This window comes from Equus asinus, chromosome 8 (genome assembly GCF_041296235.1).
Source record: "Equus asinus isolate D_3611 breed Donkey chromosome 8, EquAss-T2T_v2, whole genome shotgun sequence".
Taxonomy (NCBI): domain Eukaryota; kingdom Metazoa; phylum Chordata; class Mammalia; order Perissodactyla; family Equidae; genus Equus; species Equus asinus.
In genome coordinates this window covers 1876688-1903856 of record NC_091797.1, presented here as the reverse complement: position 1 = coordinate 1903856, position 27169 = coordinate 1876688, and the positions used below count along the sequence as shown (strand labels likewise).

General features: G+C 41.3%; 1 protein-coding gene across 8 annotated transcripts in view; it reads left to right on the top strand.

The window, feature by feature from the left end:
- SMAP1 (small ArfGAP 1) overlaps positions 1 to 27169 on the top strand; it is a 161699-nt gene that overhangs the window by 93406 nt on the left and 41124 nt on the right. For 6 of the 8 annotated variants that reach the window (XM_044776978.2, XM_044776979.2, XM_070514614.1 and 3 more), the window contains one exon: positions 379 to 459. The exons of the other annotated variants lie outside the window; for them this stretch is intronic. In XM_044776978.2, the coding sequence (XP_044632913.1) occupies positions 379 to 459 (81 nt within the window). The remainder of the gene's footprint in view (positions 1 to 378; positions 460 to 27169) is intronic. 8 annotated transcript variants of the gene reach the window in all.

Sequence of the window (27169 nt, the reverse complement as noted above, 5' to 3'; positions counted from 1 at the left end):
AGCGATTTTACTCTTTTCTCCTCCTGTTGACATGTTATAATCTGTCTTCATCTGTGCCATGAGGAATTCTGTTCCATCAGTTAGTTTACTTATTCAGATTTCAACTTTATGGTTACTATTGGGAAGCCATATGTAAAGATGCAGTGAGAATTTATTGAATAGGGGTCTCATTTTTTTAAGAAAAGATGTGTTAACATGTAACCTCAATGAGAGTATGAATTTTCTGTGTTTACTTTTATATTTCAGTGTCACTGGATGTTGCCATCACTGAATATTTATACCTTTCTCAAATGGTGACTCAAACTAATAAAATAAAAATGTGCTAAGAGCTGACATTTTTAAAAAGTAAACTTATCAAAACTTTGGGCTGTGTTTTAGAAAGAAAAGGAAAAAAAAAAAGAAGAGAAAAAGAGAGAAAAGGAGCCAGAAAAGCCTGCAAAACCTCTCACAACTGAAAAGGTAAAATTCCTTTTTAAAATCTGTTAAGATTGCCGCCTTATTCGTTTACTTGTGAATGACTTCGGGGATATTTACGATAGGCACATAACCGTTCCTTCCGTAAGTGTTTGTTGGATGCCTGCCGAGTGCTGAGCGTCCTCCTAGCATGTCCTTTACGACTTGTCATCACGTTTGTGTGTGGAGGTCACGTGAGCTCCTCAAGGACAAGGGCGCTCGTGTTAAGGACCCAAAGAGGGTGTTGTTAGCTTTCACACTCGCTCAGCCTCCGTGGAAGTTCAGAGGGTGAGGGTCCTCCCCGAAGGGCCTTGGACAGGACTGCATGCTGCACAGAGTATTCCAGCTGTGTGGCGCCACGCAGGGAGGGCCGGGGAGGCCGGCGTCATCAGTCGGGGGAATGCCTGAGGACAGACGTGGAAACCGGGAACGGGCAAGCCATGTTTAGAAAAATAGTGAGGAGTGGAGTTTGAAGAAAGATAGGAGTCTGTGTAGAAAGTAGTGAAAAATGGGACCAGAATGGTAGATCAAGCTCAGATTATAGAGGTCCTTCAAGTCCAAGTTGATTCATTTTTGGCAGAAGGGCTGTGGGCAGCATTTCAGAGTTTCTAAAGCGGATGACACACCTAATTCAAAAAGGGTTGTTCTGGAAGGTTATTTGGCCATGACATGCAGGAGAGACGTGATTAGGCAAGCTAGAGGTAGAGAGCACTTTAGGGTCTTGTAAAGGGATTGGGTAAGTAATTATAGTGACCTGGCTTCAGGTACATTTCATCGTACAAGTATAGACGCATGGGAGGGGAATTGTCAGGAAAGGGAGCATCCAGCACTTCGGTTGTTGGCATTTTAAAAATTGACTTTATCGGATAAGGCATGACTTACATACTACAGAGTGTATCCATTTACAGTGTACATACCGGTATATCCTGGTTCTTTCTCTGTCGTCTGTTAGAACAGTCTCTACCTTCCGAGGGTTACACACGTGCCTTAGCGCTTCAGATGCACTGATGCAGGCTCCTCGGTCCTTCCTGCAATCACAGCCACCCACCATCGGACCCTACCTCCCTTCCTAGCCTTCTCCCTCTGTTCTTCATAGTGGTCACACTTGTCCCTGGTCACCTAACTTACTTTCCATCTCTCTGTTCACTAAATTGCTTTGCCAAGAATGTCCTTTCCTCTCCCCAACTCCTACCTAAAGCAGACTCATTCCACCTTTCTCATGAAGCCCTTCTAAGCATCCCTGCTGGACACGATGCCCCGTCCTCAAAGTTCTGACACTGTCACCCACTTGGTTTGCTTCCTTCCTGCCTCATCGTTGTTACTCATGCGGTTAGCTAATGTCCTTCCCTTGCGCAGGTGCGCAGGGCTGGTTAGCTGACATCCTGTGTGCAGGTGTGGTTAGCGCACATCTTTCCCGCGCACGGGTGCATAGAGGTTTTGCATCAGTCGGGTGGAAACCAAGTCCTGCGCGGTTTCTTGTACATGGTGGATGTTTAGAATAAATACATGTACACTGATTCATTGATGTTTTTCATCTTATAATTCCTGTTAGTGTCCTGATTGCAAGGTCATGCAGAACAATTAATAAACTGCAATTTATTTCTAATTAATTCATCAAATACTGAAGACTGTGAGACTCTGGCTAAGTGGAATTCTTTGAAATACTGTTTTGAAATACTTAGTGGTTAAAGTTAGCTTCTTTGACTATCACTACTTCTTTTAATGATAGTTTACTGAATTCTTACCTTTCACCAAATTAATTTTAGATGCTAAATGTTAAAATACTTTTTTAAAAGAGTGATTAAGTTGGTAATTCTAAGCTGATTGCTTAAATAGCTTTAATTCTCTTCTCTTAACTTTCACTTTAGCATGCCTCGGTAAGAAGCTGTAAGTGAAAGCTCTTAGAGTTTCCTGCTTGATTACAGGGGGATTTAAAAATTCCTAGTAGGTTTTATATCTTTTGTTTCCAAAAATTGGAAATATCAATATAAAGTGTTTATGTAATACCTTATTGTTCTACTTGGCAAGATTTAAATTTAACCACTTTTAAAACATTGTATACTTTCTCTCTTAAAAAAAAATATTTGGCGGCTGGCGCTGTGGCTGAGTGGTTAAAGTTCTGCGTGCTCTGCTTTGGCAGCCCAGATTTGCGGTTTCAGATCCCAGCCGTGGACTTGCTCCACTCATTAGCCATGCTGTGGAGGCATCCCACATACAACGTAGAGGAGAATGGGCACAGATGTCAGCTCAGGGCGAACCTTCCTCAAGCAAAAAAAAAAAGAGGAAAATTCCAATGGATGTTGGGGGAATCTTCCTCACAAAAAATAAAAATTTACCATTAAAACATAGTGAGCATTTGATGTGGTGACCTGTGTGTCCCTCAGCCTTGCACGTAAACCTTGCCTTCTGTTGCCTGCTGGGGAAAGGGGCTGCAGCAGCTCCCTGAGAATGGAGCGCTGTCTGGATGGGGAGCCCGGGGAGCAGTTCCGCTGTGTGAACAGCGAGGAATCAGTGCTTTTCCTCACTGTTTCCTGTCAGCACGGAGGTTTTGTTAAATCCCGTCCACGCCACCTCTGTTGTTCTTGCTCAGCCTGCAGAGAGCCTCGCTGGAGGACGTCCTCACAGGGGGACTTAAGTTCCTGTGGGAGTTCGTGGGCACGGTCGTGCAGAGTGCATGAGAAAGATGGGTCCAACGGGATAGCAGTGGGGAGGGAGCCTGAAAGAAGATAGCACAAGTGAAGAAGCCTTACTTCACATGTGGGCCTCTTTCTTTACGGTCTCTCCGAGCTGAGATTTTCAGGGGGCATATATTCGTAGTAAATGTCTATTTCATATGCGTATTTCATATGTATTACAGAGGAGTGATATCAGTGAAAATAATAGCAATAGTAGTCAGAATAATATCATCATCCTTAGTAAGAGTTGGTGTTGTTGACTGGCAGCTGTTTGCCAGGACCGTTATGGTGCACAGCTTGAGTGCAGTTGTGCATATAGAACTTAGGGGAAAGTGACCACCTGTGTATTTCCTAAGTCAGGAACTAGAAGGGGGCCAGCACCCAGAAGCTGGCCGCCCCCCGACCCTTCCCATCCAAAATCACTTCCCTTCTCCCCAGAGATAATTGTTTCCTTACACTTTAGAAATAAGGTTTACCGTCTCTGTGTGTATTTCTAAATAACGTGGTTTTTCTCCCTTTTTTTGAACATGTGGATGAAATAAGACCACAAATGTTCTTTTGTGGTTTGCTTTTGTCAGTCAACATTTTGTTTGTAAGGGTCAGTCGTGTTGTATATAGTTAGAGCCTATTCAGTTAAATGTTTTGTAGTCTTCCATATGTCCCTTACTTTATTTCTCCCTTCCACTGCTCATGGACACTGGGATCCTGTCCAGGCTTCAGCTCTTGTAAGTAGTGCTGCTGTGAGGGCTCTAGTACATGCGTCTAACCGTGCCTGCCTGTAGGGTGTGTTCAGATGGACGTGTTGGATCACGAAGCACCTGTATCTTGACCTTTACTAGATAATGTCAAACTTACTTTTGAAAATGTATAACAAATGTATTCTGGTCATGCTGTTCTTTACAACATGTGATATTGTCAGAGATTTTATTATTTGTAGTCTGGGGATATGTAATGGTATCATAATATTTTAATATTTAATATTTAACTGGCTTAAGTGGACATTAAAATTGCCCATTTGGATTTTCTCCTTTGGAGTTCTGACTCAGATCTGTTGCCTATTTTTCGATTGGTTTGCTTACCTTTTCCTTATTGATTTGTAACAGTCTGTACACGTACACACACCCGGAGGACACTAGTCCTTCTCCGGTTAGGTGTTTGCAAATATCTTATCTCTGTGACTTTAGTGTGGCTGGTTTTATTGTTCTTTTTGTCTCTGGTTTTTGAATCAGTGACAGAGGACATCCTTGTCTTATTCCTAACATCAAAGGGAAGCTTTCAACTTTTCACCCAAAGGTGTTCTTTATTCCTCACAAAAACTACAAGGTTGTTGTTGGTCCCGTTTTGTAGGGGCCAAGATTCAGAGAGAATAGATGATTTGCCTAATGTCACCTACTTTAGTTGGAGAATTTATGGAGTCTGGTTTGGAAAAATAAGGATTTAATTTATTTTTTAAACTTCATATCATGTCTCTTCACATGTTCAAAAGAGTGATGCTTGATAGCGGTTACTTATTCTAGAATACTTTTTCTCAGCCCGCTTATTTCCACAAGTAACTAAAGTCATCAGTATGGTTCTTGACACACAACAGTGGATTAATAAATGGCTACTTAAAAATAGTAATTTGGGGGTTGGAAGAGGAACCTTACTACTCCAGGACAAATCCCTTATTTTATAAAGAGATAAATTAAATCCTAGAAGGACCCCTAAGTCACTAAGAAGTGACTTGCTCAGTGTTAACAGTTGGTGGCAGCCCAGGGGTTTGAACCCAGGTCTTTTGAACCCAGGTCTTCTGATTTAAGTCCCAAGCTTGTGTGTGTGTCTTCTGGAGCCTTTCTTGTTGCAATTTTTAGTCCTGTTGTATGTTCTACATCATTTTATAATCAACTGTCCAGAGTTCCCTAAAAAAGAACTGTGTGTTAAATATAACCCCATCCTAGCTTGTGGAATAACTTTTAGTGATTTGTTAGCTTCTAGTAGGGGCTTCTTCCTTCTGTAAATAACCTAGTTTCCTTGTGCAGTCTACTACTATTTTTTTTCCTAACTATTTTATTGAGGTCATAGTAGTTTCTAACGTTGTATAATTTCAGGTGCACATTATTAATTATCAGTTCCTGTATGGACTGATTCCTGTCCACTGCCAATAGTCTAATTTTTATCCGTCACTCTACATATGTGCCCCTTTACCTGTACCCACCCTAACTCCTTTCCCCTCTGGTAACTACTAATCTGTTCTCTTTATCCATGTTTTTATTTATCTTCCACATATGAGTGAAATCATGCAGTGTTTGACTTTCTCTGTCTGGCTTATTTTGCTTAATATCATACTTTCAAAGTCCATCCATGTTGTTGCAAATGGGACGATTTTGTCTTTTTTTGTGGCTGAGTAGTACTGCATTGTATATATATATCACCTCTTCTTTATCCATTCATCAGCACTTGGGTGCATCCATTTCTTGGCTATTGTGAGTAATGCTGCAATGAAGATGAGAGCATTCAACAACAATTGAACTGTTGATTTCAAGTTCTTTGGAGAAATACCCAGTAGTGGGATAGCTGGATGGTATGTTATTTCTATTTTTAATTTTTTGAGAAATCCCCGTACTGTTTTCCATAATGGCTCTACCAGTTTGCATTCCAGCTAGCAGTGAATGTGGGTTCCCTTTTCTCCGCATCCTCTCCAACATTTGTTATTTTTTCTCTTGTTAATTATAGCCATTCTGATGGGTGTGAGGTGCTATTTCATTGTAGTTTTGATTTGCTTCCCTAATAATTCATGATGTTGAACATCTTTTCATGTGCCTGTTGGCCATCTGTATATCTTCTTTGGAAAAATATCTGTTCATACATACCCTCTGCACATTTTTTGATCCTGTTGTTTGTCTTTTTGTTGTTGAGTTGTATGAGTTCTTTATATATTGTGGAGATTAACCTCTTGTCGGATATATGACTTGCAAACATTTTGTCCCAGTTAATAGGTTGTCTTTTTGTTTTGTTCCTGGTTTCCCTTGCCTTGCAGAAGCTCTTTAGTCTGGTGTAGTCCCACTTGTTTATTTTTTCCTTTGTTTCTCTTGCCTGAGTAGACGCAGTATTCGAAAAGATGCTGCTAAGACCAATGTCAAAGAGTGTTCTGTCTATATTTTCTTCTAGGAGTTTTATGGTTTCATGTCTTAAATTCAAGTCCTTAATCCATTCTGAGTTAATTTTTGTGTGTGGTGTAAGATAGTGGTCTACTTTGATTCTTTTGCATGTGGCTGTCGAGTTTTCCCAGCACCATTTATTGAAGATACTTCCTTTCTCCATTGTATGTTTTTTACTCCTTTCTCAAAGATTAACTGTCCGTAGATGTGTGGTTGATTTCTGGCTTTCAATTCTGTTCCATTGATCTGTATGTCTGTTTTTGGGCCAGTATTTCTGCAGTTTCCATTGTAATTTCTCCTCTTTCATTTCTAATTTCATTTATTTGATCCCTTTCTTTTTTTATTAGTGAATCTGGCTATAAGAGTTTGTCAGTTTTATCTTCTCGAAGAACCAGCTCTTAGTTTCATTGATACTTTCTACTGTTTTTTTAGTTTCTAATTTATTTCTGCTCTGATTTTTATTATTTCTCTCCTTCTGCCGACTTTGGGCTGTGTTTATTCTTCTTTCTCTAGTTTCCTTGGGCGTAATTTGAGATTGCTTATTTGAGATTTTTGTTGTTTGTTGAGGTGGGCCTGTATTGCTATGAATTTCCCTTTTAGAACTGCTTTTGCTCCATTCCACAAGAATTGGTATGTTGTATTTTCATTTTCATTTGTCTCCAGGTATTTTTAGATTTCCCTTTTGATTTCTTCATCACTGATCCATTGGTTGTTTAGTAACATGTTGTTTAGTCTCCACATATTTGTGACTTTCCCAGGTTTTTTCCTGTAGTTGATTTCTAGTTTCATAGCATTGTGGTCAGAAAAATGTTTGCTAAGATTTCAATCGTCTTAAATTTATTGAGGCTTGCTTTGTTTCCCAACGTATGGTCTATCCTTGAGAATGTTCGATATGCACTTGAGAAGAATGTGTGTTCTGCTGTTTTTGGATGAAGTGTTTTCTGTATGTCTATTAAGCCCGTCTAGTCTAGTGTTTCATTTAATTCCACTGTTTCCATGTTGACTTTTCGTCTGGATGATGTGTCCATTGATGTAACTGGGGTGTTGAGGTCCCCTACTATTATTTTGTTACTGTCATTTTCTCCCTTTAGGTCTGTTATTGTTTCCTTTATGTACTTTGGTGCCTCCTGTATTAGGTGCATATGTATTCATAAGTGTTACGTCCTCTTGGTGGAGTGTCCCTTTTATCATTATGTACGGCCTGTCTTTGTCTCTCATTGTCTTCTTTCTCTTGGAGTCTGAGTTGTCTGACGTAAATCTGGCCACACCTGCTTTCTTTTGTTTGCCGTTAGCTTGGAGTATCATCTTCCATCCCTTCACTCTGAGCCTGTTTGTCATTGGAGCTGGGATGTGTTTTCTGGAGGTAGCATATTATTGGGTCTTGTTTTTTAATCCATCCATCCACTGTGTCTTTTGATGGGAGAATTCAATCTATTTACGTTTAGAGTGATTGTTGTTGTATGAGGGCTTAATATTGCCATTTTATTCCTTGTTTTCCGGTTGTTCTGTATTTCCACTGTTTCTCTTCTCTGTTACTTCTGACTGCCATTTCAGTTTGGTGGTTTTCTGGGATTTTTTCTCTTTACGAATTGTGACTCTGCTCTGATTTTTTGTTTAGTGGTTACCATGAGGTTTGTGTAAAACATCTTGTAGATGAGATAGTCCATTTTATGATAGCCTTTTATCTTCCTTAACCTAACCAGCTTCCATCCCATACCTCTTCCCCTTCTGAGGTATTGTTTTCACAAATTATTGTTTTTTGTTGTCAGTTTGTGACTAAATTGAAGTGTTTATAGTTATTTTTGATGCTTTCCTTCCCTTTATCTTTTATATTATAATTGTTTGCTGTCCTGTTCTGATGGAGAGCTACAGTTTTCTGATTTTGTCTGTCTCCTTGCTCAGTGCTTTGTAGACCTTTGCCTTTTTGTTTCAGGTATGAGGGCTTCCTTTATCATTTTTTTGTAAGAGAAGTCTAGTGGCAGATGAACTCCCTCAGCTTTTGTTTATCTGGGAAAGCTTTTATTTCTCCATCGTATCTGAAGGATAGTTTTGCTGGATAGTCTTCTTGGCTGAAGTTTTTGTCTTTCAGTATTTTGAATATTGAATTCCATTCTCTCCTAGCCTGTGAGGTTTCTGCTGAGAAATCCACTGAAAGCTTTAAAAGGGGTTCCTTTGTAGATTATTTTCTTCTGCCTTGCTGCTCTTAATATTTTTTCCTTGACTTTTGCCAGTTTTACTGTTTGCCTTGGAGAAGATATTTTTGCATTGATGTAATTAGGAGATCTCTTGGCTTTATGTACTTGTAATTCCAGTTCCTTCCCCAGCTCTGGGAAGTTCTCAGCTATTATTTCTTTGAACAAACTCTCTGCTCCTTTTTCCCTTCCTTCTTCCTCTGGAATACCTATAATCCTTATGTTGCTTTTCCTAATTGAGTCAGATATTTCTCGAAGAATTCCTTCATTTAAAAAAAAATGTCAGTTCTCTCTCTTCCACCTGAAGCGTTTCTACATTTCTCTTCTCTAAATCACTAACTCTGTCCTCCATAACATCAGCTCTACTTTCTGAGGATCCTAGATTATTTTTCATCTCATTAATTGTGTTCTTCTTATCCAGAATTTCTGCTTTTTTTTTTTTTTATAGTTTCAGTCTCTTTTGTGAAGTATTCATTCCTTCTTCTCAATTTTATTCCTGAGCTCACCGAACTGTCTTTCTGAGTTTTCTTGTAACTTGTTGAGTTTCTTTATGACAGTCACCTAGTCATTTGTAAGTTTCTGTGACTTCAGTCTCCGTTTCCTGAGACTTGTCATTTTCCTTCTGCTCTGAAGTGTCACTGTAGTTCTTCAGTGCTTGATGAGCTGACCCTTTGCTGGTGCATTCGTGGTGTTTGGGGTGGTGTCACGTTGCAGCTCCACCTGCCGCCGGGGGAAAGCAGGAGCTGTGTTTCTGATTCCACCCCGTCTGCTGGAAGTTGTGCTGGTTCAGTCAGTGTTCCTGCAGGCCAGGAAAGCATTCAAGTGCATGTGCAGTCTGCCGCCAGCTCTTCTTAAAGTCATGCCGAGGTGCATTCCCTCTGGTGGGGCCGCGGCGGCACGTGGCACGCTCCCGCAAGCCTGGAAAGCGTTTGCTGTGTGTGCAGGGCTGGCGCCTCTTCTTAAAGTCTTGCCGAGGCACGTTCCCTCTGGCGGGGCCACGGCGGCATGGTGCGCACTCCCGTGGGCCAGGATTGCGTTCACCACGGTCTGGGTGGACCCCACCTCCTCTCAGAGTCGCAGCAACCTGTGTGTGAGTTCTCGTGACCTGGCTCACGGCTGCTGCAGGCAAGAGCAGTGTTCGCCTGTCTCCACGGCTTCCTGGGGACCCAGGCCCCCCACCTTCGGACATGTAGCTGCACGAATCTCTCAGGCTGCTCCTGTGCTGTGTGGCATCCTCTGCTGGTCAGTGAATGTCCATTTAGTTGTACTTCAGAGGGGAGAGGCAAAGGGAACAGCTCATGCCACCGTGTTGCTGACATTGCTCTACTTTTGTTTAAATTGTATTTGGTACTTAAGTCTCACCGAGGTTTCTGTTTTTGTGGTGCATGAGCTCCTATTACTAACGAGGTCAGCTGGAGCCAGGTTTACTTTCTTTTTTCGGAAGGGAAAGGTAAAACTTAAAAATTTAATGAATCAAAGTATTAGGCAGATGCTTTCGACATTTAAATGGATGTGTCTTTTTTGTGCTTTGGATGTTCTGCTGAAGCATTGTGTAAAAATTTGAGTTTTTCTAAAATATTCTGTGGTATGTTTGACATTTCTCATTCACTTAGTTTAGGTTTATCTACTAGGCTGTCTCCCAAGTGGCCAGTGGTTTATAAATATGTTGATGTAGGTGAGAAGTACTTTATTAAACAAATGTACATTAGTTCTCTTTCAGTTTATAAAATCAGACCTTTTTTTGTTTTTGAGGAAGATTAGCACTGAGCCAACATCTCCTGCCAGTCCTCCTCTTAGTTTTTGCTGAGGAAGACTGGCCCTGAGCTAACATCTGTGTCCATCTTCCTCTACTTTATATGTGGGACACCTGCTACGGCGTGGCTTGCCAAGCAGTGCCATGTCCACACCCGGGATCCGAACCGGTGAGCCCTGGGCCCCCGAAGTGGAACGTGTGAACTTAACCACTGTGCCACTGGGCTGGCCCTCTATAATCAGATCTTAATTTCCCCTCTGGAAGGTTGTACATTTTATAGTTTTTCTTTTCTGAAATTTGTGCATATAAAAACATGGAAAGTGGACAAATAGTCAATTATTTTTGGTGGAGGAGTTAAACCTTTTATTATGTTTCTGGTTTTATTGCTATTTGTTACAACCTATTAAATTAGTTTTTATGGGTTAAGTTCCAAAACTTCTGAATTGTATGCTAAGAAACCTTTAGTGTATGGGTCTGCAAACTTTCTTCTGTAAAGAACCAGGTAGTAAATATTTTAAGCTGTAGACTATGGGTGTCTTTCACAACTACTCAACTCTTTGTAGCACAAAGCAGTGAAGGAATGTGTTCTAGTAAAACTGTTTACAAAAATAGCTGGCGGAGTTTGTTGACGTACTTCCCTTCTCCTCGTCCACAGCTGAGAACTGGTTGCACTGGGCGAGGCAGGGGCAGGAGGAGAGCCAGGTTTGAGCCCTGTGGTTAATTGTCTCCTTGCCAAAGTCACTTACTGCCCAGAACCTGCTTTACTTCGTTTATTAATGACAGCTTTTGCCTAGATCATCTCTCGAGATGTTTCTGACAATAAGTAGTTTTAAATTTAGTTTACTTATTCCACATGCTGAACATGGGGACAGATTCCTAAAGTCATCTGAATACAGCTATAAAGGTAGCTGTCAGAAGTCTGCAGAGTTGGTTTTTATTCAGTGAGTTGTCCCTGTTACTGCAGACTGGTGTCTCACCCACCTTAGTTGCCATTCTCTTTAATCAGCTCTTTTCCTGTTCAAACACAAAATCTAATTTAGGAGAAAAGGTATTCAGTTACTGCTAATGCAAGCTACTTCTGTATTTATAGAGAACATACGTATGTGTGTGTGCATATACAAAACTGATTTTTTAACCAAGAGACTGGGTAGATAAAAACCTAGTTGATTTTTAATGGCCTGTCTCTTTTACCTCCTTGTAATACCCAAACCATATATGTTTTTGAGAAGTTAGAAAACGTGCATAAACAGAAAGAAAAAAAATATCACCACTGATCTCACCACTTAGGGAAAATTCTCACTAACGTTTGATGGTCATTCTTCCTAATTGTTTCCTATAAATATACGTATATCCACATGGGATCATACTATACATATTATTTTGTAACCTACTCTGCTGCTCTGTCATTTAACAGTATATCTTGAATGCCCTTTCTTATTGATAAATATACGTATGCTTTTCTATCTTTAATGACATTCTGTTGAATGGGTGTATTATATTTTATTTTATCTTCTTCTGAGTACAGTAAGATTCTTCTTAAAATTTATCCCTCTTTTGAATAATGAAATGAAATGAATTTCAATATCACTTTTATTGAAAAATGAAATCAGTATGCAATTATGTGGTAACTTCTTAAGATCAGTTTTTAAAACGAGTATAGCTTAGTCAAAGAATATGGACTGTTACAGAGTCTTTTGAAAAATATTAACAAATTCCTGGAAGATGAAGGCCAGACTTGGTGAGAAGAATTTAATTCAATTCTCAGCTCTGCTGCTTAACTGACTTTCTGACCACTTTGACCCTCAGCTTCTTCATATGTAAATCTGTTAATTTAGTGGGCAGTTTTGAGGATCTCCCGCATGCCAAGCACTGTTTTAGATACTAGGGATGCACATGGTGGGGGATGTCCTGTGTCTTGCAGCGTGTCCAGCAGCTTCCTACCGGTCCTAACATCAAAAGTGTCTTCAGACACTGCTGGATGTCTCCTGAGTGCAGAACTGCTCCTCACTCCAGAATCGGTGCTTCACCTTCGAGATCCGTGAAACTGGGTCTCAGTAGGAGAACCACAGCCTGTCGGTGGCAAGACTCTCTGGAGAGCACCAGTGAGAATAGGCTTCCTTTGCATGCAGACGCAGCTCCTTTTCTCAGAAGTTTTCTCAGATGCTGAAAGGAAATGATACAGTTAGGTATGTGCAACAAGTTTACAATAACGCCAGTAAGTGGGAGGTAAAATAGAAGATCACTTGAAACAGAAATTGGCATTTTCTTAATTAGAAGTTATTCAGTCAAGTTTACCTTTTAAAATCACAGATCTTTTCATCTAATTCCTGTCTGAGTAGAATCATCTGCGTTTGGAGGCAAAAACAGAACAGTGTTGGGATAAAAATTTGATTAGATACATAGACTTGAGCCACATAAAGTATTGGCCCTATAGCCATAAACTCTGTTGTTGATTCATCTTCTGGCATATTACTTTTGTGGTACTTATAATTATTTGTCTACGTTACTGCGTTTATTTGAAGGTATTGAGGTGCTAGAAAAACTGGAAGCAGAAAAGAAAGATTCCAGCTTTATCAAAACTTAGTGGTGGCCTGTACACCGGGAAACGTGAAAAGTGACTGCGTGTGACTGCTGCAGAGCGGAGGCCAAGCGCCCGAGCCCTTCAGCCTCTGACTGTTACCTGTTTCCACTCTCCATTGTAGTTAGTCCTTTCTCAAATCTGTACAAGTTCCCGGGAAACTGTGCAGGTAATGTATTCTGAACATGCCTGTTTTTTGTTTTTTTGAGGAAGATTAGCTAACATCTGCCACCAGTCCTCTTTTTGCTGAGGAAGACTGGCCCTGAGCTAACATCCGTGCCCATCTTTCTCTTTTTTGTATGTGGGCATCTTGCACAGCATGACTTGTTAACGAGTATGTAGGTTTGCACTCGGGATCTGAACTGGCGAACCTCAGGCTGCCAAAGCGCAGTGTGCGAACTTAACCAGTGTAGTGATTCTTCAAAAAATTAAACATGGAATCACCACATGATCCAGCAATTTCACTTCTGGGTATATACCCCAAAGAATTAAAAACAGGGACTCAAACAGATATTTGCGCACCTGTATTCACAGCAGCATTGTTCACAATAGCCAAAAAGGGGAAACAGCCTGAATGCCCATCAGTGCACAAAGGGATAAGCAAAATGTGGCCCATCCATGCAATGGAATATCATTCAGCCCTAGACAGGAAGGAAGTTCTGACACATCCCACAACATGAGTGATCCTTGAGGACATTATACTGAGGAAGATAAGCCAGTGATGAAAGGAAAATACTGGACAATTCCACTTCTACCCACAGGAGGTCCCTGGAGTAGTCAGGTTCCTGTGACAGAAGGGAGAGCGGTGGTTCCAGGGGCTGCGGCAGGGAGCGGGCACTTGCTGTTTGGAGGGCACAGAGTTTCAGTTGTGCAAGGTGAAAAGAGCTGTGGACGTGGATGGTGTGACGGTTCCACAGCAGTGTGAACATACTTAATGCTACTGAACTGCATACTTAAAAATGGTTAAGAAGGCAAATTTTACGATATGTTTTTTACCACAATTAAAAAGTTAACAAATTTTTAAAAGGTACTTTGTAAAGATCTACAATTTTATCTTTATAAGCCAATTTTAATGAATTTTGTAGTATAACAGTTTTCTTGTCGTGTTTTTCTTGTGGATACATGTTTCGGCACTCATGAATTACGGCGTTTACTTTGCCTACCTTTTAGCTGAATATTCTGTATATCTGAGTTACAAGCTCTTCTCTTGTAGTCATGCTGTTTCAAAAATTATTTTTAAACTTTCAAAACTAGGCGTTAGCTTATTTTGCCTGTAACGGCCGTGTGTCGCGCAGACCTGTGGTCGTGTGCAAGGGGAAGTCTTGGCTTGTAGAGTGCCTGTCCAGCTGAGCAGAGAGCACCCACACTAACAAGTGTGGTCAGGCGGTGTCGTCTTCCCGTTTGTATGCTCTGCTCACAGGTGGGGACAGTGATGAGTTGAAAATAAGGTAGGCTTAAGTTATGCAGATGTATTCACATAGCATTTTGTTTAAGTGAAAACCTCTAAGGCTAGTAGATGCTTCTCTCCACCAACTATTTACACATGATGTGATAGACTACTCAGAATCATTAAAGGTTAATGTTATGTTTTCTTAATTACATAGAACTTCTAAATACAAAAATTTGAGGTATCGTTTTCACCTTTCCGTATTTCCCGTCCTACCCCCCAAAAGTAAAAACTGTTGGGGAAGGACTTACGCTTTGGATCCTAACCTTGTAGCGCTGTCGATTGATTAACGTATGCTTTCTCTGGTAATACTTGTTTTTTTAAAAAATTAAAAAAAAAGAATTCTAAGTGCACAAAATCTCCAAGAAAAATTTCAAAACCTATTTCTTATTTAACTTGAAGATCATTTTCTTTACATTCTTATCCGTTAATCCATCTGGTGGCATTTGTCTTAAAGTGAGAAAGTCTGACCAGAAAGAGGGTAAAACATGCAGCGATGAAAGCACAAGCCTCTCACTCACGTGGGAGGTGCCGGGTTGTGTTGGAGAGTGTCATTCTGTGTCAGTGCAGGAACCCTGGCCTTGGGCATTGCAGCTCTTTCTGTTTTGTTGCCTGCTGGAGACGGCTGTCTGGATAGATGTCTCTACCTTTTAGAGTTCTACTTGCCTAGGTTTGTGGCCTCCTGCTACCAGCCTGGCCCCCGTTGTTATTCCTGCATTTCACGTTCTTAGCTGTGGATTTGGAGAAACAGATGGGGACTCTTTTTTCAGGTAGCAGTGATAAGCAATCTTGATTCAGGTATTGCTCCAAAAGTACCCAGAATGTTTTTCCCTTTGGTGAGGAAGATTGGCCCTGAGCTAACATCTGTTGCCAATCTCCCTCTTTTTTTCCCTTTTTCTCCCCAAAGCCCCAGTACATAGTTGCATATCCTAGTGTTGGGTCACTCTAGTTCTTCTACGTGGGATGCCACACAGCACGGCGTGATGAGTCGTGCATAGGTCCATGCCCAGGACCTGAACCGGTGAACCCCGGGCTGCCAAAGCAGAGTGTACGAGCCCAAACACTCGCGACGGGGCCGGTGCCTGTGCAATGGTTTTTGTGTGTGTCTTACCGTAACAGGTGTCACCACTTCATAGTCACTACCTGTGTGCACATCCTTAGACTCCGGCGAGGCCTCTGACAGCAGTGAATGTGAGTGACCTCGCAGAGGCCACTGTGCTCCCTTGGTTTCTCCCTCTGTGCCGAGCACTCTCCACAACGTGCGTCGTTTGATGCTTTCCCGTTTAGCTTCGTAAGCTGCACAGCTTTAATCAGGCGCAGCGGAGGCCAGGTGTGTCGCTATGTTCCCTGAACTCAGTTCCCCGAGCAGGCTGTCTGACATCTTCGTCCGCACCCACCCTCACCCTCCCGTCTTGACTGTGTGGCACGTGCTGTGGGCCTGAGTGGGCGTTGCTGGTGAGCTGCTGTGACGTTCTATGTGGTTTAAGTGTGAGGCTGAGACAAGTGACTTTCAGAGGGATTTGGTCGGACAGTTTGGTTCAAGTAGACTGAATGCTACCACCGTTTCGAATCCGTATGTCTAGTGAGTGAGTGTGAGTGTGTGTGTGTGCTCGTGTGTGCGAGTGTGTGTGTGGGGGGGTGTGTGTGTGGAGGGGGGAAGGAGATTTAGAGAAGACGCTGAAAGGTTTCTGGGAGGAAATATCTGGATTGAATTTAGCAACTATTAGCATGCTTTCAGTGTACAAGGCACACGGAAGGATTGGAAGGAATATAAAAATGATGAAGACAGAGCTCACCCTCAAGAATCTTAAAATTCAGAAAGAGCAAGTGATTGAAAGGGGATGACATGAAAATTAACTCTAGGGGCTGGCCTAGTGGTCCAGCGGTTAAGATTGTGTGCTCTGCTTCAGTAGCCTGGGGTTTGCCAGTTTGGATCCCAGGCGTGGATCTACACACTGCTCATCAAGCCACGCTGTAGCAGTGTCTCACATAAAATAGAGCAAGGTGGGCACAGATGTTAGCTTAGGGCCAGTCTTCCTCAGCAAAAACGGGAGGATTGGTGGCGGATGTTAGCTTAGGGCTAATCTTCCTCAAAAACAAGTAACTTAAGCAAACGGCTGATGGAGTACAACAGGAGAGGTCGGTGTAGAGTGTGCAGGTTTGGAGCAGAGGGGGCTGGCGTGTTGGGGTTCTTAGGAATGTCTCCATGGAGGTGGTTACATTTGACATGAGCTTCGGGAGATTGTTTGGGAGGAGGAGGAGAGGGCAACAGGCAGAGGGAAGAGGATGAAAAGATGCTCGACGTTGTAAGGCATATTTTGGTGATAATGAATAGTCCAGTTTAACTGGAGTGTAGAACAATAATGGGGTGCCACACATTAAAGATAATTTTGAGAGAAGCTGAAGTTTCATGTTAAGCTGTGGATTGCTTCTGATTTAGGGTAGGGAAGTACATTGATTTGAGCAGTGACTTAGTAAGATGGTATCCTGGCTGCGGAGTGTAAGATGTATTGAAGGGAGGAGAGACGGAGCTGCAGTCCAAGCAAGAGATGACGGAGGCTTGATGTGGAGTGCTGTGTGTAACAGTAGATCAGCCAGCGTCCGCTTCTCGGAGGAGGAGGATTGAAAGCCTTCTTTGTTTTAGTGCATTTTACTTTGCTTTTTAACGGATAGTCTTGTCAGACTCCAAAGGGCTGTTGTATCAGATTCACTCATTCATTCACTCAACAAACATTTGTTAAGCAGTCACTGTACACATAGTAGTAGGGATACAGGAATAAACAGAACAAAAATTCCTGCCTGCATGTGCAGGTGTGCATAGAATCATTGCAAATGCATAAGGTCTTTACCAATAAAAGTTATTAATGTAATATTTAGTCATTGCCCACCACCATTACTTTATATTAGTCAAAAGCCTAAAATGACTTTATTATGCCAACTCTATATTTTATCTCCCAAGAGAGATTTTAATGGGTCATTAGACTTGAAACTTCATAGCCTTGGTAAAGAGTTTATAAAGATTTAGTACTTTGATTTTAATGATGAATATGCATTTACTTATTTTTCAAGGAAATTTAGGAAATGTCTATTTCCAATATATTGATGATTTATGGACATTGCATTGAATCTAACAAATCCCCCACTTCCATCTCTCCCCCAACCAAAAGGTAGGTTTTGGTTACAGGACGCCATTCCCAGACCCTTAATTCTGGTCCCAGCAGTGGTTCTCAGACTATGAAAGGATCCTTCCATTCCTGATGATGTGGATTCAGCGGCTCTGGGGTGGCCCACATTTTGTTGTTTAACACGTAGACTCTAGAGGAGAGGAAACGCAGCAAGGGGATATTCTCCTACCACTGTCTCTGCTTCTCAACCACTGATCCTCGTGAAGCCAAACTTCTGTGATGCTCTTGAGTAGGTAAAGGTCCAGTGTCCCTCTTTTTTCTTACCACACCTTAGGACCTTATTTCTGTAGCTTTGTAAACTTTAATTTTCTGGAACTAACTGCTGGAAGGGGAAGCCAGCCTCCTTCCTGATTGATTTGAAAGTGCCTGGGAGGGATCTCCTTCGCTGCTGCTGGGCTGCTGATCTCCGGAGGTCTGAGCTGGTCTGTCTAATCTGGCTCTTGCAGTGACGGGAAGGGTCAGACTTCCCCCTTCTCTGTAGCCTGAGCCTGTGCTCTCAGCACACGGGACGTGCCTTCTTCCCCACAGCTCCTCCAGCCTAGAGTCTCTGCCTCCGTTGAAGAGGTCCTTTCAAGTGACAGCCGGACAGTCTGGGCACTGACTTCCTCAGTGTTCTTTGCGTCTTTTTTGTTTGTTTTTGTAGTTGTCCCTTTGTAACTGTTGTCCATCTAAGTTCTCAAAGATGTTCACAAAGTTTAAATCCTCTCTGGTTCCATCTCTCGTTGATCGTAAACAGAGGTCAGGAAATGAATTTAATGTTTAATGTGTATTTCCCACCTCCCGGCTGCCTGGAGTTCCCAGAAAACCAAGTGCAAGCCTCTGAGGTCCATAAGGGAGTAAAGGGACCCATGTAGACCCATTCTGGAAGACCCAAGGATGTTGAGAATTGTCTTTGAAACAGGTGTTTGTAATTACATTATAAAATCTTTAAAAAAAAAGTTAATTGTCAGGGTAAGATTGTTGTAATATTTATATAAATTTCCCCTTGTTACAAGATCATAAATCTTTGGGATTTATTTCTTGAAGTATATTGTATTTGTAAATGTACATTTAGTCCAGATATTTACAGTTTCATTTTATCAACATTTATATGGCTGTCTAATGGATGCACCCCTGTTCCTCAGCCTCGGCAGTCGTCAGCTCCGGCCCGCCTTGTTTCAGCCGTGCCTTTGCTCTCTCCACGGATTGTTGTGAACCAAATCCCAGAAATGGATTTTGCTGATCTGCGTCTCCATGGTTCTTGTGTTGTTTGTATTTCCTATAAATAGGCAGTTGATTGGATTCCCACTTGATTTTCTTTTTTAAGCTTAACTGTTGTGGTGGTATTACTTTTCCATTGGAGCCGCATAATGTCTGGTGGTCTCTCTTTTTGCAGTGTTAGCCCGTTTACCTCAATACATGTTTCCAGCAGTTCATCAGGGGCTACAAAATGGTGACATCCTAATTCTATTTTCTTTTGTTTTTTGTTTTTGAGGACGATTAGCCCTGAGCTAACTACTGCCAGTCCTCCTCTTTTTTGCTGAGGAAGACTGGCCCTGAGCTAACATCCGTGCTCATCTTCCTCTACTTTATGTGTGGGACGCCTGCCACAGCATGGCGTGCCAAGCGGTGCCATGTCCGTACCCGGGATCCGAATTGGCAAACCCCGGGCCGCTGAAGTGGAACGTACAAACTTAACCACTCTGCCACCGGGCCGGCCCCTATTTTCTTTTTTTTTAATTGAGGTAACATTGGTTTGTAATATTATATAAATTTCAGGTCTTTATTGTATTTTGATTTCTGTGTAGACTACATCATGTTCACCAACCAAAGACTAATTACCATCCGTCACTATACATATATGCCCTATTACGCCCTTTGCCCTGCTCCTTATTGTTTCTTTGTCATTTAGTGGTAGAAATATTTCCACTAGTTTTGGTTACCTAGTAGTATAATTCATATAGGAGAGGCAGCTTGATTCTTTCTCTTAATTTACCAGTTTTCCGAATGATGAGTTCATTCATTAGTACCCTTCACTGGTGTCCACTTAGGGTCTTTTTGTCTCATTATCTATTTATTATACTAATTCATTAAATTGGTACTGAGTACGTATGAATTAAACATATATGGCTTGTTTCTGTCCTTTGCGGTTACTATCCTGTGATGGGAAGCCCCTTCAGTTTGGCTCCTGAGTCTCTCTGATGTAGCAGTCGGATAATTTCTTTGACGTTTGGTGGGATGATTGTTTTAAGCTCTCTTGTACATTTCCTGCCCCAGACCTGTAATCTGCCATTTGACTGGAAGCCCTGCTTCCTTTTAGTGGGAAGGGGTATCTCATTACCACAGTATGGGTCCTAGGGGTGCTCATGTCAGTCTGTATGCGATAGACGGTTTGTCAGATTCAAGTTATTTGCTCTCTGTGCCTGTCATTTTATAGAAAGAAGTTGTGACTGGTGATGGCAAATTGAGAATACATTGTGGATTTGAATTTAGAACTCCATGGCTTACTGTCTTTTTAGTTGAAAAAATATGGTTCCCACACCAAATAGCTGACGTGACCGTGTTAGATCTGTGGCCTGCTGCTCAGGAACCACAGGCAGTGGGTGTTTCTTCCATTCCCATTTCTCCATTGTTTTCACTTTCCCCCATTTCTAAATCCTGTGTTTAAATATGCTAGTACATTAAAATTTGATGGGATATATTCAAGTCTTGTTTATAGCCACTTATTGTGGTTTTCATCTTATGCTGGTTCGCCACGTCCAAATGCATTTGCAAACAAAACAGGGCAGAGAAAGCTTATAATAGAGATTTCTCTCAGCAGTTGGTATCCAGGAGGTACTCTTGGCTTTTGGGGTGGGGTGTTGAGGTGGAGAGGTGCTCTCCTCAATCTTCTCTGGCTTCCTAACCCTCTTTCTTTCGGGGGATGAAGAGGAGCTGGGCTCGAGGACACTAGATCTGTGGTAATGGGAGAGTGTTGGCGTTCCTCAGACTGGACTGGAATATTTACTGTTGAAGTATAATCATGGTAGTCTTTTTATTTCGTTTGCGGAAAAAACATGATGATGGCATTTTCCAATTGTAAATTTTTCTACCATATTATTTTTTAAATAACAGTTTTACTGAGATATGTCACATTTTATAAAATTCACCCATTAGCGTGTACAATTTATTGGGTTTTATTGTATTAGTAGAGTTGTACAACCATCACCACTGTCCAATTTTAGAAAATTTTCATCACCCCCAAAAGAAACCCCATAGCAATTAGCAGTCACTCCCCATGGCAACCACTAATCTTTCTGTCTCTGGATGTGCCTATTCTGGACGTTTCATATAAGTGGTGTTTTATACCACGTGGTATTTTGTGACTGGCTTCTTTCACTTAGTGTAATGCTTTTGAGATTCCTCCATGTCATAGCATGTGACAGTCTCATATTCTTTTCTTGTAATGTATTTTTTTGTTTTTGCAATTATGGAGCAAAGAAAATGATCATTCTCTCAACAAAATTATGAGCTGTCAGAGTTTGAAAAAGTATCATGCTTTAATGATGCAAGAATAAGGAGAACCAGAAGTAGCCATTTATTAGGGAGATATTTGAAATCTGGAATCAGTATTTACAAGATAGATAAGTTCCATGTACATGGATATTTCATTCAAAGAATACTGCCCATTTCAGGTATATGTATACTGTCAAAACCAGCAACATGTGGAATTAAAATTTGAGTTTTGTGTGTTTCAATTCTTATTGAAATATTTAACGTAGCTTTTCATCTTTTATGCTTTCTAAAGTAAGCATAACATGACTTGAAAACATGAAAAAATAAAAAGAATTACTTAGACGCAGATGGTAAATGGTGAGAACTGTTTATCCTAATAAACTGAGGGTTTAATCAACTACTAAACGGGAATAGCCTTGATCCAGTTTTTATTGGAACAGAATATGTTAAAGCCACATCAGAACAATATTAATGTTTCTAGCATTTTGAAACAGGACACCACACATATTGCTACTTAAAACTAAATTCTGCCAATAAGAAAGGAGCATTCTGCTGAGTTGGCAGTAACATGCCTCCACTTAAGATCATTTCGCAAAGCCTTGTCCCAGCCCTGGATTCACGCAGTGGACTAGATTCAGAGTCCCGGTTCTTCTGTATTCCCTGCCCATCGGCCCTGTAGGGCGTTGACTTCGGTTTCACTCTCTGCTTTGCCTTTCTGTTTGATTTCTGCTCCGGGAAGAGGTTACTTCAGTTCTGAGCTTCTCTCATCTCATGGGTTTTCTACTTGATAGTTTGTCATGTGTTTGAAGGTGAAGGGATGTAGTTAAGGAGGAAATTCTGGAGCCATGTTGGCTACAGAATATTATGATGTAAGTGAAAACATGAAAAACTAATTTAAAGAATATCTTCCTTTGATTAAGTAAACTTGAGCTAAGCTACACACCAAATAGTAATTTACCAAAAACAGTCAATATCTGTTGGATAAATTGTTTATAGATTTTCATATCTTTTCTGTACAGTAAAATGTAGAGAAAAAGTCATCATTGATATTATCAGCTTTGTAAAGAGGAGAAAGGGAGGAGAAAACTGATTTGATGGTGGTAGGTAGGGTATGTCTTGGTACAGAGGCTAAAGAAAAACTGTGAAAATGTCCTATGTTATGCAAGGTAATTTTGAGCCACTGAGAGAACTTCCATCTAGGACAGTCTAGCAGATATTTTTTGTTATTTTTTTCCCACTTAATTATATAGAGTGAGTGAGTTTATTTTCTTCTGAGTAGGCATTATCATCAGCCTGCTTTTCACCACTATGGAACAATCCTTAAATAAGCATTTAAGTCTCCAGACTCTTCTTCTTTTAAATAGGCTGAACTATCCGCGTGAGTGAGCTACTGACCCGTCTGGGAACGGTCGTTCCAGGAGTAATCAGCAGCTGCTGGGCTGTCCTCGCAGGGTCCCGAGTTGGACTCCTCTTCCCTTTCCCCAGTAAAACCCGGGTGGCCGCATGTCACTCTCGGTAGCGCTTCAAATTGCTGTGGGGATTTCCCCCCTTTTTTTCAAGATGTTCTCTGTTTTAAAGAGAAAATTAAGAGAATTTTTAAAAACTTGTGTAATTATATCGTGAATGTATGTCTATCTGAAAGTGACATTTTGTGACTTCATAGAAGTTTCAGAAGTTTTAAAAAATTTCTTAACCTTTTTATTGGAGTATAACGTAGGTCTTAAGTGAATTTTTACAGATTTGTACACTTGTGCAACCAGTGCGTAGATCACTATCAGAACGTTCCGGGCACCTCTGCACTGTCCCAGAGTTAATCGCTATTCAGATTTCTGTCGGTGTCGGTGGGTTTTGTCTGCTTTTGAATTTTGCGTAAATGAATCATACAGCCATACTCTTTCTGTGTCTGGTTTCTCTTATCATTGTGCCTGTGAGACTCATTCGTGCTGTTGTGTGTTCTTTCCTTATTGCTAAGTATTATTCTATTGTCTACACGCACCCTACTTAATTTTCCAATCTACTGGTGGTCACCATGAGTGGTTTTTGGCTTAGGACTTTGATGAATAAAGCTGCTGTGAACATTCTCGTACGTGCCTCTTGGTGAACGTACACCCACAGTTGATTGGGTACATATGCAAGTCTGGAAATGCTGGGTCACGGGTACGTGTTTTCTAGAGAGTTTCCCAAAGTGATTCTACCAATTTATACTCTCTTCAGCATTTATGATAGTTATAGTTGCATTGTTCACCAAGACCTCATATTTTTACTTAAAAAAAGAATCTGAGGAGTACAGAAACTAGTATTTTTGTTACTTGGTGCTAATTAAGTGTATAGAATGTCCTGGCAATTCTTTCACCCAAGACACTTTGCTCTCTTCTCACTGTTTTATCTAGTTTAAAAAAAGAAAGAAGTGAGTAGTTAAAATAAGAATTATTATCTTATAGAAAGCAATAACAAGATGATAGTAACTTAATTTTGTTAGTTAAATAACTATACTAAGATGCCCTCAAGCTTAAAAGAAAAAGGAGCTAGCCGAAGTTGTAATAGCTTTTTACTACTTGCTCATTGTTAAAGTAACTGTGCTGATAAAGAGTATGTAAGTTGTGGCAGAAAACCATATTTTAGGTTCTTTTACAGGCATGTAGTAAACTGGACACATTTTTTTCTTCCTGCAATTCTAAAATGTTTTTGCAATCATTTAAAGCTTTATTGCAAGCGAGGCAATAAAAAGGGAAGAAATCCAATTACTTTATGTGCAAAGCTTTCATTTCCTCTTTAATGAAAGAAAGACACTTGTTCAGTAAGCATGCAAGCTTTACAGTCCCTCACAGCAAATTAGAAATTTCCTTAAGTGGAAAATGAGAAAAGTATTTCCTCAATAAATGCTTTGATAAAGATAGTTTTACCAAGTTAAAACCAGTGTGTGAGAATGTTGCAGCCAAGGTGGAAGGGCCAGCAGTTGGATTTGATAGGTCATTGAAGGCAGTAAAAATGGTAAGTGCTTTCTTGGTGCTTAACGTATGCAGGCATTGTACCCTCTCTGTCTGTGTGTGATTTCATAGTCCTCACAGGACTCCACGAGGGTGATACTGCTTTTCTCCTCGTTTACTGATGAGAACCTTGGTAGTTATTCCAAGGTCACACACTGTTGAGTAGTGAAGCTGAGATATGAATCTGCACCTTCTGCCTTCAGAGGATGTTCTCTTCCCCAATGTGCTATATGGTCTCTCAGTATGTCACTATTATGGGCAAAAGTGGAGAAAGAAAGAACGGTCAAGGGGTTCACTAAGTTTCTACTAAGTGCCATGCATTGTGCTAATAATAGCATTTTATGTGTGCTAATTAATTCACACAGTAACCCTAGATAGTTTTAATACAGTCATCAGACAAAGGAGAAACGAAAGAGTCAGAGAGAGAAATTTACCCAGGGTTACACATCTCATAATTGACAGAGAAATCTTTTCAGAAGGAGGCCACTGATAGGAAGCTCATTGAATATCCGCTATGGGTTAACTTAAACAGCTGCTGATACTCATTAGGAAGTAGCCAGCTTATATCTTTAGCATAAATTTTCTAATACATGTGTTCCTGGAGGGATTTAACACACCATCTCTGCTAAATAACGGCAACATGGTGTAGTAAAAAGAATGTGGACTTTGGAGTCAGAAGGACCTAAGTGTTTGTGATTAAAGTTTAACTTTAAAATGGTAATTCAAAGTCATAGTTTATAAGCCTTTTTGGATGGACCACTCATCTGTCTAATCCTGAAGATGCACCCCAATTATTCATTAGATCTGTATCGAGTGCCTGATACGTGACAGAGTGACAGACACTGTAATAGGCTTCTGGAAGACAGCAGTGAACAAATCAGATGAAAACCCGTGCCCTTTAGAGCTTAGAGTCTAATCAAGTGGATTTAGTTGTGATTTGCTCCCGGGAGACTGTGATCTCGATATTGTCTCCTTGCTCTCCTTCCAGCAGCCTGACGGGATAAGGGCCCGTCTAGCTGCTAGAGAGTTCATTTCCAAGAGCGTCCAGGAGCTAAGGTGTTTAGGTCCCCTCTGCGCTAGTTTTCTCCGAGACCACCAATTGTCTTGATCTTTGCCCAGGTGTTATAAGTTCAGTACGCGTTTATTGACCACTGTTATGTGATGGGTCCTATTCCAGCACTGGGGGTGCAAAGAAGACATCAGAAAAAAATATGCATCCTCCAGGAGCTTATCGTCTGGGACAAAGATGAGGAGCCAAGGGAAAGGAGGAAGAAACCTGTTGTCTCCTACCTGTGATCACTCCCCAACCCGCTTTTTTCTTCCATGAAAACTACCTCTGAGCAGGGGGTGTCAGGCTTGGTTGTGTGTGTCCCTTAACCTCAGTCATTCCCTCTTCCTGGCCTGTGGTTGTCCCTCAAGTATTCCTTGAAGGGAGGGACGGAAGGAAGGTATATTTCCAGATTATGTATATCTTGTTTTCTGGTTCATTTGGTTTAATTTTAGTTGATCTTTCAGTGATATTTTCCTACCATCCCTCTTTTATGATGTTTTGACACGTGTACAATCATTGTATGTAGGAAGTCCTTATGGAAAAGTCCAGTCACTGCAGTTGAGTCATAATACGAAAAGATTTCGAGTGGCTAGTGCTGTTGCTCTAATTACATGCAGTGCCACTGTCAAAGGAGGGTTTGATAGAGATAAGCCAGTTAACAATTGAAGGAGAGAAAATTGCCTCCAGATGGACTGACTTAAATAGTCCTCCTGAGTGAACGCATTGCAGTCTCCTTCTGCTCACTTGTGCGGCCTCCCTGCTCTCCCTCAGTGGGACTCCCGTCTGGCAAGCACTGGTTCAGCCCAGTATTGTCCTATTCCGAGCCCTCAGTTGAGCGGAAACTCTCTGCTGACTGGTCTCACTTTCAGTTCGTGGCTGCAGCCTCACATGGGCGTGAATGCTGCCTGGCAGTCCTATTACACTTTCCTAGTATGTTGCTTTCTGGTTTTCCAAAGAGTTGTTTCCTGCTTTCTCTTCTCTTTATAAACATTCACACACCCCATTTCAGTAATGTTTTTGCTTCATATTTGACTGAGAAAATAGCAGTCATACAGGAACGCCCTCGTTTCCCCCACCAGTCATTCAGTTGCGTCTGTGCCCCATGTTTCCTCCTGATGAAATGGGCAGGTCCTGCCCCTGTCAGAGACCATCTGCTCCAAGTGGGCTCTGGGTGTCTACCTAACAGCTTCAGTCATTTTTTGTCTCCTGCCCTGCTGCCTCAGTTTTCTCCTTTCTTCTGCATCATATTATTTCCAATTGTTATTGTCTCTGGCTACCAGTCTTTTTGAAAGAGTCATCTCTGGTCATTGCACTTTCTTACTCAAGCTTTCCTCCTCCTCGCATTCTATTGCAGTTTCTTTTTGCAGCTTTCTCCTGACACTCCTCAAATCAAGGTCACCAGTTATCTCTATGTTCCCAAATCCAGCGGCTTTTTCTGATTTTATCCTTCTTCTCATCGGTGTCTTAGACAGATGGCCACTCTTTCTAACTAAAGCACTTTCTCGTCTTGGTTTCCATGAACCCCATTCTGGTTTGATTCTCACATTGTTGCCTGTTCCTCATAAGAATCCAACAAAGGCTCCATCTCCTCTGCCAGATCCCAAAATGTTGTAGGATCCCAGTTCAGTGCTGGGCTCCCTTCCTTTGTTCTCTGCCTGAATGCCTCAACCACTGCCAGAACTTTAACTCTCAAGGACATGCAGATAGCTCCCAAATCTGTCTCTCTAGTCTTGGCCCAGCCTCAGAACCTCAGAACAGACAAGTGTGTTCAGCGGGCTTCTTGTCATCTCCACATGGCAGAGGTCTTAGATTGAACATGACCAAGACAGAATTCTTGGTCCTTCCCATTCTGCTGTCTACCCCGGATCTCAAGAAACCATATCAGTAGTCAGTACACGGAATTGCTTAAGACAGCAGTCTGAGTTGACCTGGTTTTTGCTTTCTTTCACCAGCTCTGAGATGTCACTTCTGTCAGCAAATCCTGGCAGTTACACCTCTTGCCATCTTCACTGCTAACGCCCTGGGTCAAGCTACCATTATCTCTTTCCTGGATCGGATCTCTGTTATACCCTCTAAATGTTTTCCCTTTTTTTCAGATTTATCTTTTTAAAGGTAAATCAGATCATGTTACTTGCTTGGCTGACACCTTCCAGTGATTTCCCACCACACTCAGAATGACATTTAGCTCCTTAGACCTTGTCCTGTAAAGCCTTATATAGTGAAGCCTTACGCCCCTG